The sequence below is a fragment of the Nicotiana tomentosiformis genome, chromosome 7, assembly GCF_000390325.3.
Source record: "Nicotiana tomentosiformis chromosome 7, ASM39032v3, whole genome shotgun sequence".
NCBI lineage: Eukaryota > Viridiplantae > Streptophyta > Magnoliopsida > Solanales > Solanaceae > Nicotiana > Nicotiana tomentosiformis.
In genome coordinates, this window is record NC_090818.1 from 106,123,778 (window position 1) to 106,137,205 (window position 13,428).

Here is a 13,428-nt window from a genome sequence, read left to right on the forward strand (position 1 = left end):
ACGGTTCGACCGATTTAGTCGATTTTAAAATATCAATTTACACTCCTACTTGCCGCTATCAAATCCCAAGAATTATAACAAGGCAATTATCTAGAATCACATCCCCGTGTTAAGGTGGAAGCAAAAAGACAATTTAGATTAGTAACAGAATATTTGTTAAGGTTGGCAACATAATGTCTTATATATGTTGGAAAAATAACTCATGTTTTCAGTGGAAGTTTCAATGTTTCATTCTCTTACTTTATCAGACAAAACTTTGACGTAAATTTTGGTTTGGGAGTCATCAGTTGAGTCTTTGAGGACTTTACAAGTCTATGCTATTGTAACTAAATGAACTATGCAAAAGCAATTCCACCACAAAATTAGAAACTTGCCATCTAAGCGGCACTTACTTTCTCAGTACTAAAAAACTAATTGTTGTTTACTTCTCTTCTATGGTAAATGACAATTGACAAGCCAATACAATACCAAATGTAATAAATTATAGAAGAAGAATATAGCCAATACTTACCAAACGTAATACTCTTTCGGTTTTAATTTATACCATACATTTCGCTTATCTAAAGTCAATTTGACTGAAATTTGAAGCTAAATTTAATTAGATCAATTCAGTATTTTAAAATTAAAATTTAGATATTCAAAAACTATACGAAAAGTACTCTAAGTTGTAATTTTTCTCATATCATTATGACAATATATATATTTTAAAATATTGATTTTAATAAGTAAAATGTGTCATTTAAATTGAAACAGAAACATAATAATTTTACAAGAGATAAAAGATCCACACAATGACCCTATTGTCAGAATGAAGAACAAGAACGTTATATATTAGTCTATAATTTGTTTTTGTGAATATTAAAGGTTGCAAATAAGACAATACAATACCGAAAAGGATTTCCTAGTAGTATTCTAACTAAGATATATTCAATGACTATAACAGGAAAATTACAGACGCTTAACAAACTTCTCTTTAACCATCTTTTTAGGTAAAAGTTACTATACAAATATATAGAGAGAGGGGAATAAAATGGGATAGATAATTTTTTTCCTTAGTTTCATATCAATTTCAACAAATAACACATAAAAAGTGCCCATCATTTTGTCAAATTATCATTGCCATTTGCTCCATTCACCAACTCCAAAGAGATATGGAAAACAAAGTAAAAAAAGATAGGGGGGAAAGGAGCCAATACTCGAATGCTTATAATTTGCTTACACCAACCACAATCATTTTCACCACGCACACAAAATATAGGAACGAAAAACTAGAAAAAGAGATTGAAAAGAAAAAAAAACAAAGAATCCATGATATATTTTTATTTTTACTTTTCACATTTTCTCCACACAAAAAAAGTTAAAAAATAAAAGCAGAGACCTTTCTCCAAGCCTCAAATGAACGGTTCAGATCAGTTGATCTTGAAACTGCAAGATACTTCTTACTTCACCAACTACAGTACAATCATATCATATCTTAAATGTGGGCCACACATCAAAGGTAGAATATGATATTCTTTCACCAATAATTAGTGATTTCTGATTTTGTAAATAAAGAAATTTCTAGTAGGAAACACTTTATTTTTAATGGGCAATTTATGTAAAACGAATTTGAATTGATTAGTCGATAGATACCAGATACAAAATGGTTATAAAAAATATTTTTAAATTTTATACCTTGTTAATGTTAAAACAATTCCATCATCAAGTTATTCTTATATGTTATAGTGCATAATTTATCTTAGTTTTAAAATTATAAATCCTATATTTTAAGGAAAAATTACATATTAGATATTTTTTTACTTTAATTTTTGTCTTTTTGGGCACAAAACAGAATATATAACTTAAACTTTTAAAAAAATGGTGGGCCCTGCCTTCTAAAGTCTGTCACACAGCTACTCTAACAGAACCATGAGCCCCTCTCTCGCTTTTACGTTCTTGTTCTTTTCCTCCTTAAACCCTGCTATCTCTCTTCTCATCACTTTCCATACACTTGAAAAACAAAATTTAGTAACTCTCTCTCTCTCTCTCCTTTCTTTTGCTTTGGTGCTAAATTTTAGAAATGGGGTGTTAAATGGGTCACCTAATCCATCACCCCACTTCCTTAAAACTTTCATATTAATAGAGCCAGAATTCAGCCACTTAACCCATGCACCACAAGTGTGTGTTAAATTTTTATTTTTAGTTTTTTTGAATTTTGGAAGTTGAAATCCTCCGAAGTTTTAATTTTTAAGGTTTTAATGCTATCTTTTTGCTGAGAAAAGCATTTTCTTGTTTATGGGTTGGTAAAATGGCTCAAAAATTGAATCTTGGTAGTTAAATCCTCCAAAGTTTCAGTTTTGAAGGTTGTAATGCGATCTTCTTCTTCTTTTCTGAGAAAAGTATTTTCTTGTTTATGAGTTGTTAAAATGTGGAGAAATTGAATCTTGGAAGTTGAAATCCTCCAAAGTTTTATTTTTGATGGTTTTAATGCTATCTTTTTGCTTTTGGAAAAGCATTTCTTGTTAATGGGTTGTTAAAAAATGAATCTTGGTAGTTGAAATCATCAAAAGTTTCAATTTTGAAGGTGTTCGTGATATTTTTTTTACTCAAAAAAACTACTCCACTTTCTTGATTGTGGGGTTGTTAAAATGGCAAGAGTAGATATGTGTAATGTGGATTTAGAGGCCGGTGCCGGCGCCGGTGGACACAGTCGCCGGTGCTCCGGCAGTGGTAGTAGTGAAGAGGGTAGTGTCTGTTTCTCAGATGCTGATGAGGGTTCTTGTTATTCTCAGTTTTATTCAACAGCTGACGGTTCAAATAATGATGATTATAGCTTTGCTTGTGGCACTGAGTCTGAGATAGGTCCTGAGTCAAGGAGAGTCTCATCTGTAGCTGAGTCTGATGATTGTTCAGTGGATTTAGAAAATGGAGTTGGTGAAACGAAGCTGCATGTGGGGAAAATTGAAAGAGATTGTAGGATTTGTCATCTGAGTTTGGTGAGTTCTGGTCCTGAGTCCGGTATTGCTATTGAATTAGGATGTTCTTGTAAAGATGATTTGGCTGCTGCACATAAGCATTGTGCTGAGACTTGGTTCAAAATCAAAGGAAATAAGTAAGTATTTTTCCCTTTAATTGATGTCATGGTCTTTGAATTTTGATGTTTCCTTTGCTTCGTTTTTATTTATTTATTTTTTCTGTCGGTTGTTACTATTTCGTTTTACCTAGTTCTTTGTGATTTTGGATTCTCCTCAGATTCCACTTGTAAGAATACACTGTATGTTGTTGTTGTTGACTCGTATATGTTGTTGTAGTAGATTGCCTATGTGATTAATCTGAATGCTTAAGTAGTAATGTTACCATCTGGAAACAAATTATTGTTTAATTTGCTGGTTTTCAAGTGTAATTACTCTGCATATTATCTTCTATGGCTTGGCTTATATGTTAGATTTTGCCCTTAGTGGTTGCAGTGGAAATGATTTGGTGATACTTCTGTTGGAATTGTTTGATTTTTTACAGTACATGATCTGTCAGAATAACCTTTTTTTGGTAGGGTAACGTAAAAGTTTGGTTTTTGTGATATTTGTTCTCTTGGGAAAGAGATAGCATGATGTATTTTATGGGAAATAAGAAAAAGTTAAATAAAGAATCTGAAGGGAATAATTAAATTGAAAAGTGAGAGACTAAAGCAATGGTAACTTGACAAGTATAATTAGGCTCTTTAATTACTTTTTAAAAAGAATTAGGATTAGGATTTCTAATTACACCGACAATTCTTCCTACTACCATGCCTTTTAAATAATCTTTAGTTTCTAAGCTCTTCCTGATATTTAACATTCACTTTTCTTTAACAAAGTGGATATTTGACCTTAGTGGATAAAGTAATTACTTCTAATTTTCCCCCTCAAAAGATAATATTTTGTTGTCCTCCACTCTGCATGTTCTATTACTTAGATAGCAGATCTTTAATTAGATTATCTATTCTCTGACAATGACTTGTAATGTGTGCACAGTCAAGATTCTAATGTGTGCATACTAGTGATGCGCGTTATTTGTACTCACTGTACAAATGTGTGATCTCATTGGAAAGGAAATGATTTGAAAATTATAGCTGCCAAAATTTCAAGGTTTAAAGAGACAGATCTAGAAACTGGAGATTCTATGAAAAATTAGTGGAAAAGAGTACTATAATAACATGTGGTGAAGGTCAAGAGAACTGTATTTTTAGAGATTGAGATTTAATAAAAACAAGGCACTCAAAGTAATACCACAGACCAATGAATTACAAAAGATGCATCAGATGCATATCTCAGGCTTGCTTGATCCAAATGCAGTCTGGGCCTCTTTCCTACTTAAATTCGTCCTTTCGCCCTGATAACAACTAAGTAATTGAAAGGATCAAATGGAATTAAAAAGCAGATAATCTTGTAAATGTGCTATCTGAATTTGGACAACGAACTGCTACATTTTTTTGGACATCTTGGATATATCATATTGGCAACGAGATTGAATATCAGTATACAGAGAATATCAGTTCTCTTGAATAATTTTCTGTTTATGTTTGATCATTATTCAACTATGAAGCCAGGAATCCAATGTTCATTATTCCTACAGACTGCTGTGGTAATGCCAATCACCAAAACCAAAAGTGTAAAATCTGTCATACATTCAATTGTGCCATTACAGTTTAGTGACTTCATTCCATGGTTTATTTGCACCTTATTTTTGCTGTTGTAATTTTTCTCATCTCATAAGGTTGATTAGTTACTGATAGATCTGTGCAGTGAGATCTAACGGCAATACGATATCTTGAAGAGGCCATAGGTGCATTTATATATGTATATACATACTAACATACATAAATATTCGTCCCATATGAATGAATATCCACTTATATAGTATACTGATATTTAATATTCTCTGTACTGGCTCTAGAGGAGCTGCTTTATGTTTCCTTACCTTGTACTTTGTATCACAACTTGTATAAGTCAGAAATGCCCCTCAAGTTCATCCCCCCCCCCCAAAAAAAAAAAAAACCAACCAAAACAAAAGAAATGAGATCAAGTTACAGAGAATATCTCTGGAGATCTGTCCAGTTCCACATGACAGCACCATTACCTTCTCTTATGACCTGATAGTCGTTGATTCATTCTCACAAGGGTTAATTTGTTATATTCTTACTACCTTTGTTTTTCTTGTCACCTGTCCTCAGTATAGTTGCATATTACTATCAATATTTGACTCTCGGCCTGTTTGTTATAGTTTTTTTCTTTCAGTGACAAAATGAATTGTCTGATAAATGCATCCCAGTAATCTTTCTGAACAAATTTTTGACCGGTTCATGTAAACCAGATAATTGTAGATTATGTCTCTTGGCAGAAGGTACAAATTCTCAACTTTCAGTAGTCAAAGGAGACCTAGTTAGACAAGGATCTTGATAGGTAATTCCACCATCATGAGAAATGACTGCTTAAGCACTTAAACTTCTGCTCCTGCCAAAATAGCTAGGTTAATATGCAAATGTATCTCCAGTTATACGAACAGATGTCCAGTTAAAAACGTGGAAGTCCTACAAACTTGGACAGGACACCATTATCTTGTTGTAGTCCTAGGTTTTCAAATTTAGTTCTTTTATGTTCTAACAGATTGGTGTCTTCTGACAAAATAGCCCGGCATTTATTCAATTCGGGCTTAGCCCTTATTTATATGCTTGCATCTTTATTCTTCTGTGTGACATTGGAATCCTTATCACTTTTGTTCTTTGAGATATTCCAGCTCAGTTTCATTTGTTCCGTCATTTGGTAATTCAAACAATTTTTACGATTCTTCTACTGGTTCCTTTTGAGAAGTATATCCCCTTTTATTGAATTTGTAATACTACTTGTTATGTTCTGACCCTTTTTAAACATTTGAAATTGTTTTCCCAGGACTTGTGAAATATGTTGTTCTATTGCGCGCAATGTTGTTGGTCCAAATGATGTTGAATCAGCACAGCAAACAAATGAATCCAATGCGTTGGCTACAAATGCAGCGTCTGCACCAGTATCATCAGCCACTTCAGAAACTCGAACTTGTTTGAATGGCCATCGGTTCTTGAATTTCCTCTTAGCTTGTATGGTGTTCGCGTTTGTCATCTCTTGGCTCTTCCATTTTAACATCCCATCATAGATAGTATAGTAAAGACTAAAGAGTTCATGTGACCATGAAATTCCAAGGCAGTAAAGGCAAGTGAAGGCTACTGTATATTCCAAGTGGTAAAAAAGAAATGTTAACACGTTTTTACGGACTAGCTTTGGCAATATATCTACCTACAGGGCAATATTTCATTTGTCTACACCTAGATTTAGAAACCAATTTGTGAGTGTGTCATCGTCGATTTATTTACTATATTGCCCTTTGATCTCATGAAAATGCCAGCAGTTGTTATAGTTTGTTATGTTCCAAGTATAAACTGAACCCCTTTTAATCCAAAATTAGGTAGTTGATTCCTGCATTTTCTTTATACCCAGTTCTTGTTTGGTTTTCGAGAAGTGGGGTGTTAATGACAAACAAGGAAGAGGATTTGTAAATGAATCTGAAGTTGGCAAAATTAGTTCAAGATTTAGATTGATTTCCAACTTGGAGCTCCATTTACAGTTATAAGTGCACTGAATAGATAGATCCACTTGTACTTAATTTGTAGAGAATGCATGGTCTACCTAGCATAAAATTCAAGAATTTCTGAGGATATTTTTTGTTTTATATATTGCAACTAGGGGTGTCCCGAAAACCGAATCAAATCGACACAAAAAAAAAACGATAATATTTTGGTTTGATTTAATTTTAATGTTAAAATTTAAAAACCGATCAAATTTGATTTGGTTTTGGTTTTAAGTAAAAAAAATAACTGAAAAAATCAAACCAAACCGACTTTAAAAGTACTTATTTAAAACTTTATTATAAGCAATTAATGTAGTTCAACCTGCAATCCAATCGTAAATCCTCATTTCTCGTACACAATATTCTAAGCAGGCATTTGGACATAAAAATTATAATTTTTTAAAAAAAGTAATATTTGGAGTTAAGTTAAAAAATGGTATTTGAAATTTGTAATTATGTTTGGATATACATTTCATTTGAAAAATTATTGCAGCTTTGTGAGAGGAAAAAAAATAAAAATTTTGACAAACTTATTTTCGATTTTTTTTCAAAAAATTGTAATTTGTTTTGGACAAATACATTTTTAAAACAAAAATATCGAAAAAAGGAATTTTTTATGGACAAACGGATCCTGAGACTTTGTGCTAGTTCCCCATATTCTTTAATATACCTTTTTCTAAAAGCAAATGTCATTTCATCCTTTTGGATAGATATGTCAAAACGGGCGAGCACAACCCAGCTCAGCCCAAGCCTCGTGGACTTTTAAATTTGGTGTGCTAGGACGGGTCGGCCCGCCATATGAATGGGCCTTAAAATGGTCAGTCCAACCCAACCCTAAGAGGGTCGCAGGCTAGGGCGGGCCGGCCTTTCAATTTTTTTTCGAAAAAAAGAATTTCTTTAAATTCTTAAATATATTTTCGTGACATAATCGATTAATCATGTAAACAACTTCTGTTTGCTAAGAGCGTACAAAAAGCTTGATATTTGATGAGGAATCTTTTAATTGAAATGCAAATTCTCTATATCTCTTGCTCTTCTTTTTTAAAGTTACATAAATATTTTCTTAATACTTTTCTTTCATTTTTCTCAGACTCGGGGATTGTTTCAATAAGTTTATATGCTGAGGATTTTTAATTTAGGATTAACATCATTTGCTTATTTCATCATTATAGTCCATAAAATTATTAAAATTTCTGAAATTTGCTAGTGGTCAATTTTTTTTTGTGTATTTAAAACTTATCTTTTTCTATACTGAATAGCAGTTTAAATATCAATAATATATTAAATTAATCCAAACTGATCATTGGCCACTTAAAGTAATATTTTCTTTTGAAAAAAGATTATATTGGCCACCTAAGACTTTTCGAGTTCGTTATTATTTTAGCAAAAGAAAAACTAATTTTGTCATATTACATGCATGTCAAAAATCTAAATTCTAGTTGATATGGAAGGGTAAATGAGCAATCTAGGGTTGGGGAATGGGGATTATAGTTACTAGTTTTTATTTTTTAAATATTAAATATTTAATAGAAATTAATTTTAATTTTAATTAATTTTTGGCCCACGGGCCGGCCTAGGCCCAGCCTCGATCAAGCCTCAAGGGCCAGCGGGCTGACTTGGGCGGGGCTTATAAGCCTCAGTTGTAAATGGGCTCAAAAATTCCTAGCCCAACCCTACCCAAGTAGCGGGCTGGGTTGGGCTGGTCTCACGGACCAAGCCCATTTTGGTGGCTCTACTTTTGGAGACAGATTTTAATTATGAAGTGATTTCATCTCAATTATTCAAGATTTTAAAAATAAAATATTATAAGCTTAGTAAATCGGGGTCTAAACTTATCAAATGACAGTCTCTTCTTTTTCTTTTCCAAATTTATCTATCCAAAGAGTAAATGTAAAACAGTGTTCTCTGAGCTGCAATGTAACTTTGGTCCCTTCTTATTACAATTCAAAATATTTTCTTAATCTTTAAGGACTTTTATGATGGGAGCAAACCATGTTGTTTGTAAAAGAAATAAAAGAGAAGACAAAACAAAAGTGGAAAAATCAAAGGAAGAAATAAATGAAAAGAGAAGAAAAAGATACGTGAAAAAGACAAAGAAAGAAAGGAAGTCATAATGAAAAGACTACAAAATGTGAATGATTTAAATTGGTTTACAATCGCGGTGTTTTCCTGTCGCATGTTCACATTTTGCTGAAGATTTCAGCTACTTCCTCTTCCTATAAATAGGCATCTCCTTCTTAGTTGTAATCCATTCCTCAGCTTCTTCTTTCTCTTCAATTAATAAAGAGTTATACTTTGTGTAACCGTGGAGTAGGTAAAAATTATCGAACCACGTAATTCTTTTCTGGTGTAATTTATTATTTTCTTTTTTAAATATATTTTTTTCTTTCTATTAGCCAGACACGCTTCCCAACAATTGGTATCAGAGCACAATAGTATAATTTTGATAGAAAAGTACGGTATTTATGCAAGTACTATTCACAATATTAGTGTGATGCTATTGATCATCAATATTAATACTATTCACAATAGTGAGGTATTATTCATTAATAGTGATAGTATTGTTCACCAATAGTGATTGTTGTCTACCTTATACGGTTGGGACATATTTTCTTACACAGACTAGTATTTGCGGTTACTATTCATAGGCACTGTTCACATTTTTTTGGGTGAAAAATGGTATCGGAAGAAGGGAAGGTTAAGATTGACGAGTTCAATTGGCAAAGATTTTAGATTCTAAAAAATGCAAATAGAGGATTATTTATATCAGAAAAAATTACATTTACCTCTGACTGGGTAAAATCAGAGAATATGGCCAAAGCGGGTTGGGATCTATTAGATTGCCAAGCTCTTGATGTGATTCGTTTGACACTAACACGAAATGTAGCGTCTAACATTATTAACGAGAAAACCATTGCAGCCTTGATGAAGGCGTTATCAAATATGAACGAGAAGTTATCTGCTTCAAATAAAGTCTATTTGATGCGTCAATTGTTCAACCTAAAGATGACAGAAGGTGGATCTGTTACGGAGCATATCAATGAGTTTAATATAATATTAACTCAGTTGAGTTCTATTAACATTTGATGACGAAGTCAGGGCGTTGATTCTACTATCATCTATACCGGAAAGTTGGTCTGCAATAGTAATTGCAGTTAGCAGTTCATCGGGTAGTACCAAACTTAAATTGGATGATATTAGAGACTTGGTTCTAAGCGAAGATATTCGCCGGGGAGAATAAAATGATTCCCCAGGATTTGCTTTTAATACTGAAAGCAACGGGAGAAACAGCCAAAGAGGACAAAGTCATGGTTGTGGCATATCAAAGTCAAGGAGAAGATGGTAATCCAGAATTGCAAAGACATTACTTATTGGAATTGCGATAAGAAGGGTCACAACAGTAGTCAGTGTAGAGAGCCAACGAAGAAGAAGAACGATCAATACAAGGATGATAATTTAGCAAATGCAATTGCTTAACAAGTCGGTGATACACTAATTATTTGTACAGAAAGTCGTGTCGAATCTTGGATTCTGGATTCAGGTGCATCCTTCTACTCTACCTCATGCAAAGAATTATTGCATAATTATATTGCTAGAAAATTCAAAAAAGTAAAGTCCATATAAAGACTTCACAAGACACGCTGTGAAAATTACAAAATATCAGGAATGTTCCAGGCCTCAAGAAAAATCTGATATCCATGGATCAGATTGACAACGAAGGATACACAATAGTATTCGGTAACGGATCGTGAAACATAACCAAAGAAAATTTAGTTATGGCACGAGGCTTCAAGAAAGGAACACTGTATGCAACCACAATGAGAGATACTATAGCAATAGTTAACCATGGTCATGACACAATATTGTGGCACCGGAGGCTCGGGAACATGAGTGAGAAGGGAATGAAGTTGTTAGCATCCAAGGAAAAGTTGCCAAACATCAAGCATGTTGAATTAGGTTTATGCGAAGATTGCATTTACGGAAAATAAAAGAGAGTTAGTTTCTCAAAGGCGGGAAGGACGCTAAAGAAAAAAAAGTTGGAACTAGTGTGTACGGATGTGTGAGGACCAGCTCCTGTAACTTCTCTGGGAGGCTCGTGCTATTATGTCACTATCATTGATGATTCCACGAGAAAGGTATGGGTTTATTTTTTAAAAATTAAATCTGATGTGTTTATTATCTTTAAAAGATGGAAAGTTGAAGTTAAAAATCAGACAAGCCTAGAGTTAAAATATTTGAAGTCTGACAATGGAGGAGGGTATGATAGTAAAGAGTTCAAAGCATTCTGTTTGGATAATGGGATCAGAATGATCAAGACAGTTCTTGGAACACCGAAACAAAATAGAGTTGTTGAGAGGATGAACAGAACCCTGAATGAACGAGCCAGAAGTATGAGAATACATTATGGGTTGCCGAAATATTTTTGGGTCGAGATTGTTCACACGACATCTTACCTCATAAACATGGGACCTTATGTACCGCTGAATTTTGAAATTCCCGATGAGATATGGACAAGAAATGAGGTAACTCTCTCGCATCTGAAAATCTTTGGTTGTGTTGCTTATGTGCATGTAAACTCTAATGATAGAGATAAGCTTGATCCTAAAGCCAAGAAATATTTCTTTATTGGCTATGATAATGATAAATTTGATTATCTATTTTGGGATGATCATAATAGAAAGATCTTAAGACATATGAATGTCACATTCAATAAAAATGTGACATACAAGGACAAGCTTGGACTATAACCAACCAACACTAGCATACAAATATTCAAAACAGTTGAGTTAAAAGAAATTTAAAAGAAATCTCAGAAAATGGAGTGTTTATAGGGATTACAATTGATTCTGAAATTAAAGATGCAGAACCAGAAGCTGAATCTATATCAGAACCAGAACTAGAACCAGAATAAGAACAAGAGATAGAGTTAGATGCAAAATTAAATATGAAGTCAAGACTTGAATCAAATTCGGGATCAGTTACTCTTGAACATACATTAAGGAGATATAAAAGAGTCTCGAATGCTCTAGATAGGTTAACTCTATATCTCCACTATTTACTTCTGACTGATATTGGAGAACCATAGCATTTTGTTGAAGCAATGTAGGTGATAAACTCTAATAAGTGGAAGTTAGCCATGAAAGAAGAGATGAGTTCTCTTCAAAAGAATAAAACATGGATACTTACAAAGTTACCAAAAGGAAAGAAGGTATTGCAAAACAAGTGGGTGTGCATGGTCAAGGAAGAGCGTGGCGGAAAGAAGAGATACAAAGCACGATTAGTAGTAAAAGGATTTCAGCAGAAGGAAGGACTACATCGAGATCTTCTTTCCTATAGTCAAATTAACTACTAGCAGGTTGGTGCTAAGTATCATAGCTACAAAAAAATTGCATTTGGAGCAACTAGATGTTAAAATTGCTTTATTGCATAGTGACCTTGAAGAAGACATTTATATGAAGCAACCTGAAGGTCACCAAGTTTCTGATAAAGAAAACCTTATGTGTAAGTTGAAGAAGAGTTTGTATGGTTTGAAACAATCTCCCCGGTAATGGTACAAGAAATTTGGTGGATTCATGCATAATAATATTTTCACACGATGTGAGATGGACCATTGTTGTTACATCAAAAATCTCGATGAATCCTATAATATTTTACTGTTGCACATTAATGATATGCTAATTACAAGATCTAGCATAAAAAAGATCAGCAGGGTTAAGCAACAACTAGCAGAGGAGTTTGGAATGAAAGACTTAGGACCAGTTAAGCAAATTCTTGGGATGAGGATTAGCAGAAACAGGTCTGAAGGAACCTTAAAGTTGTCTCAAGAAAAGTACATACAAAAGGTACTAAGCAGGTTCAGTCTTCATGATGCAAAGATCAGAAGCACTCCAGTCGGAAACCATCTTAATCTGCCAAAGGACTAATCACCAAAGACAGACGAAGAAAGGAAGTACATGTCCAAAGTTCCATATGCCTCAGCAGTATGGAGTTTGATGTATGTTATGGTTTGTACTAGACCTGACATAACCCATGCAGTTGGAGTTGTCAGTAGATACATGTCAAATCCAGGAAAGGAACATTGAAAAGGTATAAAATGGATATTGCGATATCTCAAAGGCACATCAGGTATGAAACTTTATTTTAAAAAGAGTAATATTATCTTAGAAGGTTTTGCTGATGCAAATTTTGGCGACGATCTGGATAGTCGAAAAAGTACCACATGCTATGTGTTCACCTTGGGTGGTACTGCTCTTAGCTGGATATCCAGACTTCATAAAAGTGTTGCTCTATCTACCACAAAAGCAGAGTACATGGCAATATCAGAAGCTGGAAAGGAGATGATTTGGCTCGAGAATTTTCTTAAAGAGTTAGGTAAAGAACATGATAATTGTGAGCTTTTCAGCGATAGCCAGAGTGCAATTCATCTTGCTAAGAATCCAATGTTTCATGCAAGATCGAAGCATTTCCAGTTGAGGTATCATCATATCCGAGAGTTGATAAGTGAAGGAACTCTTTCCCTACAGAAGATACCAGGATTGAAGAATCCATCAGACATGTTGACCAAAGTTGTCGGTGTTGACAAACTGAGGTTGTGTACTGCCTCAGTTAGCCTTCAAGATTGATAATGTGAAGGCGCCACACATGAGATTAGCAAATCATTTTTTTCTTCCTTTATTGATGTAATATGAGTTTGAAGGGGAGATTGATGGTAGCAAACCATATTATTTGTAAAAGAAAGAAAAGAGAGAAGACAAAACAAAAGTGGGAAGTCAAAGGAAAAAGTAAATGAAAAGAGAAGAAAATGATACGTGA

The 13,428-nt window shown here is 33.6% G+C and overlaps 1 protein-coding gene across 1 annotated transcript; it reads left to right on the plus strand.

Annotated features, from left to right (window-relative positions):
- The first annotated feature begins 1,929 nt into the window (after window positions 1–1,929).
- On the plus strand, window positions 1,930–6,295 carry LOC104106742 (uncharacterized). The gene is made up of 2 exons (XM_009615356.4): window positions 1,930–3,091; window positions 5,904–6,295. The coding sequence occupies exons 1-2, from the start codon at window positions 2,628–2,630 to the stop codon at window positions 6,142–6,144; spliced, it is 705 nt and encodes a 234-aa protein (XP_009613651.1). The 5' UTR covers window positions 1,930–2,627; the 3' UTR covers window positions 6,145–6,295.
- The last annotated feature ends 7,133 nt before the right edge of the window (window positions 6,296–13,428 follow it).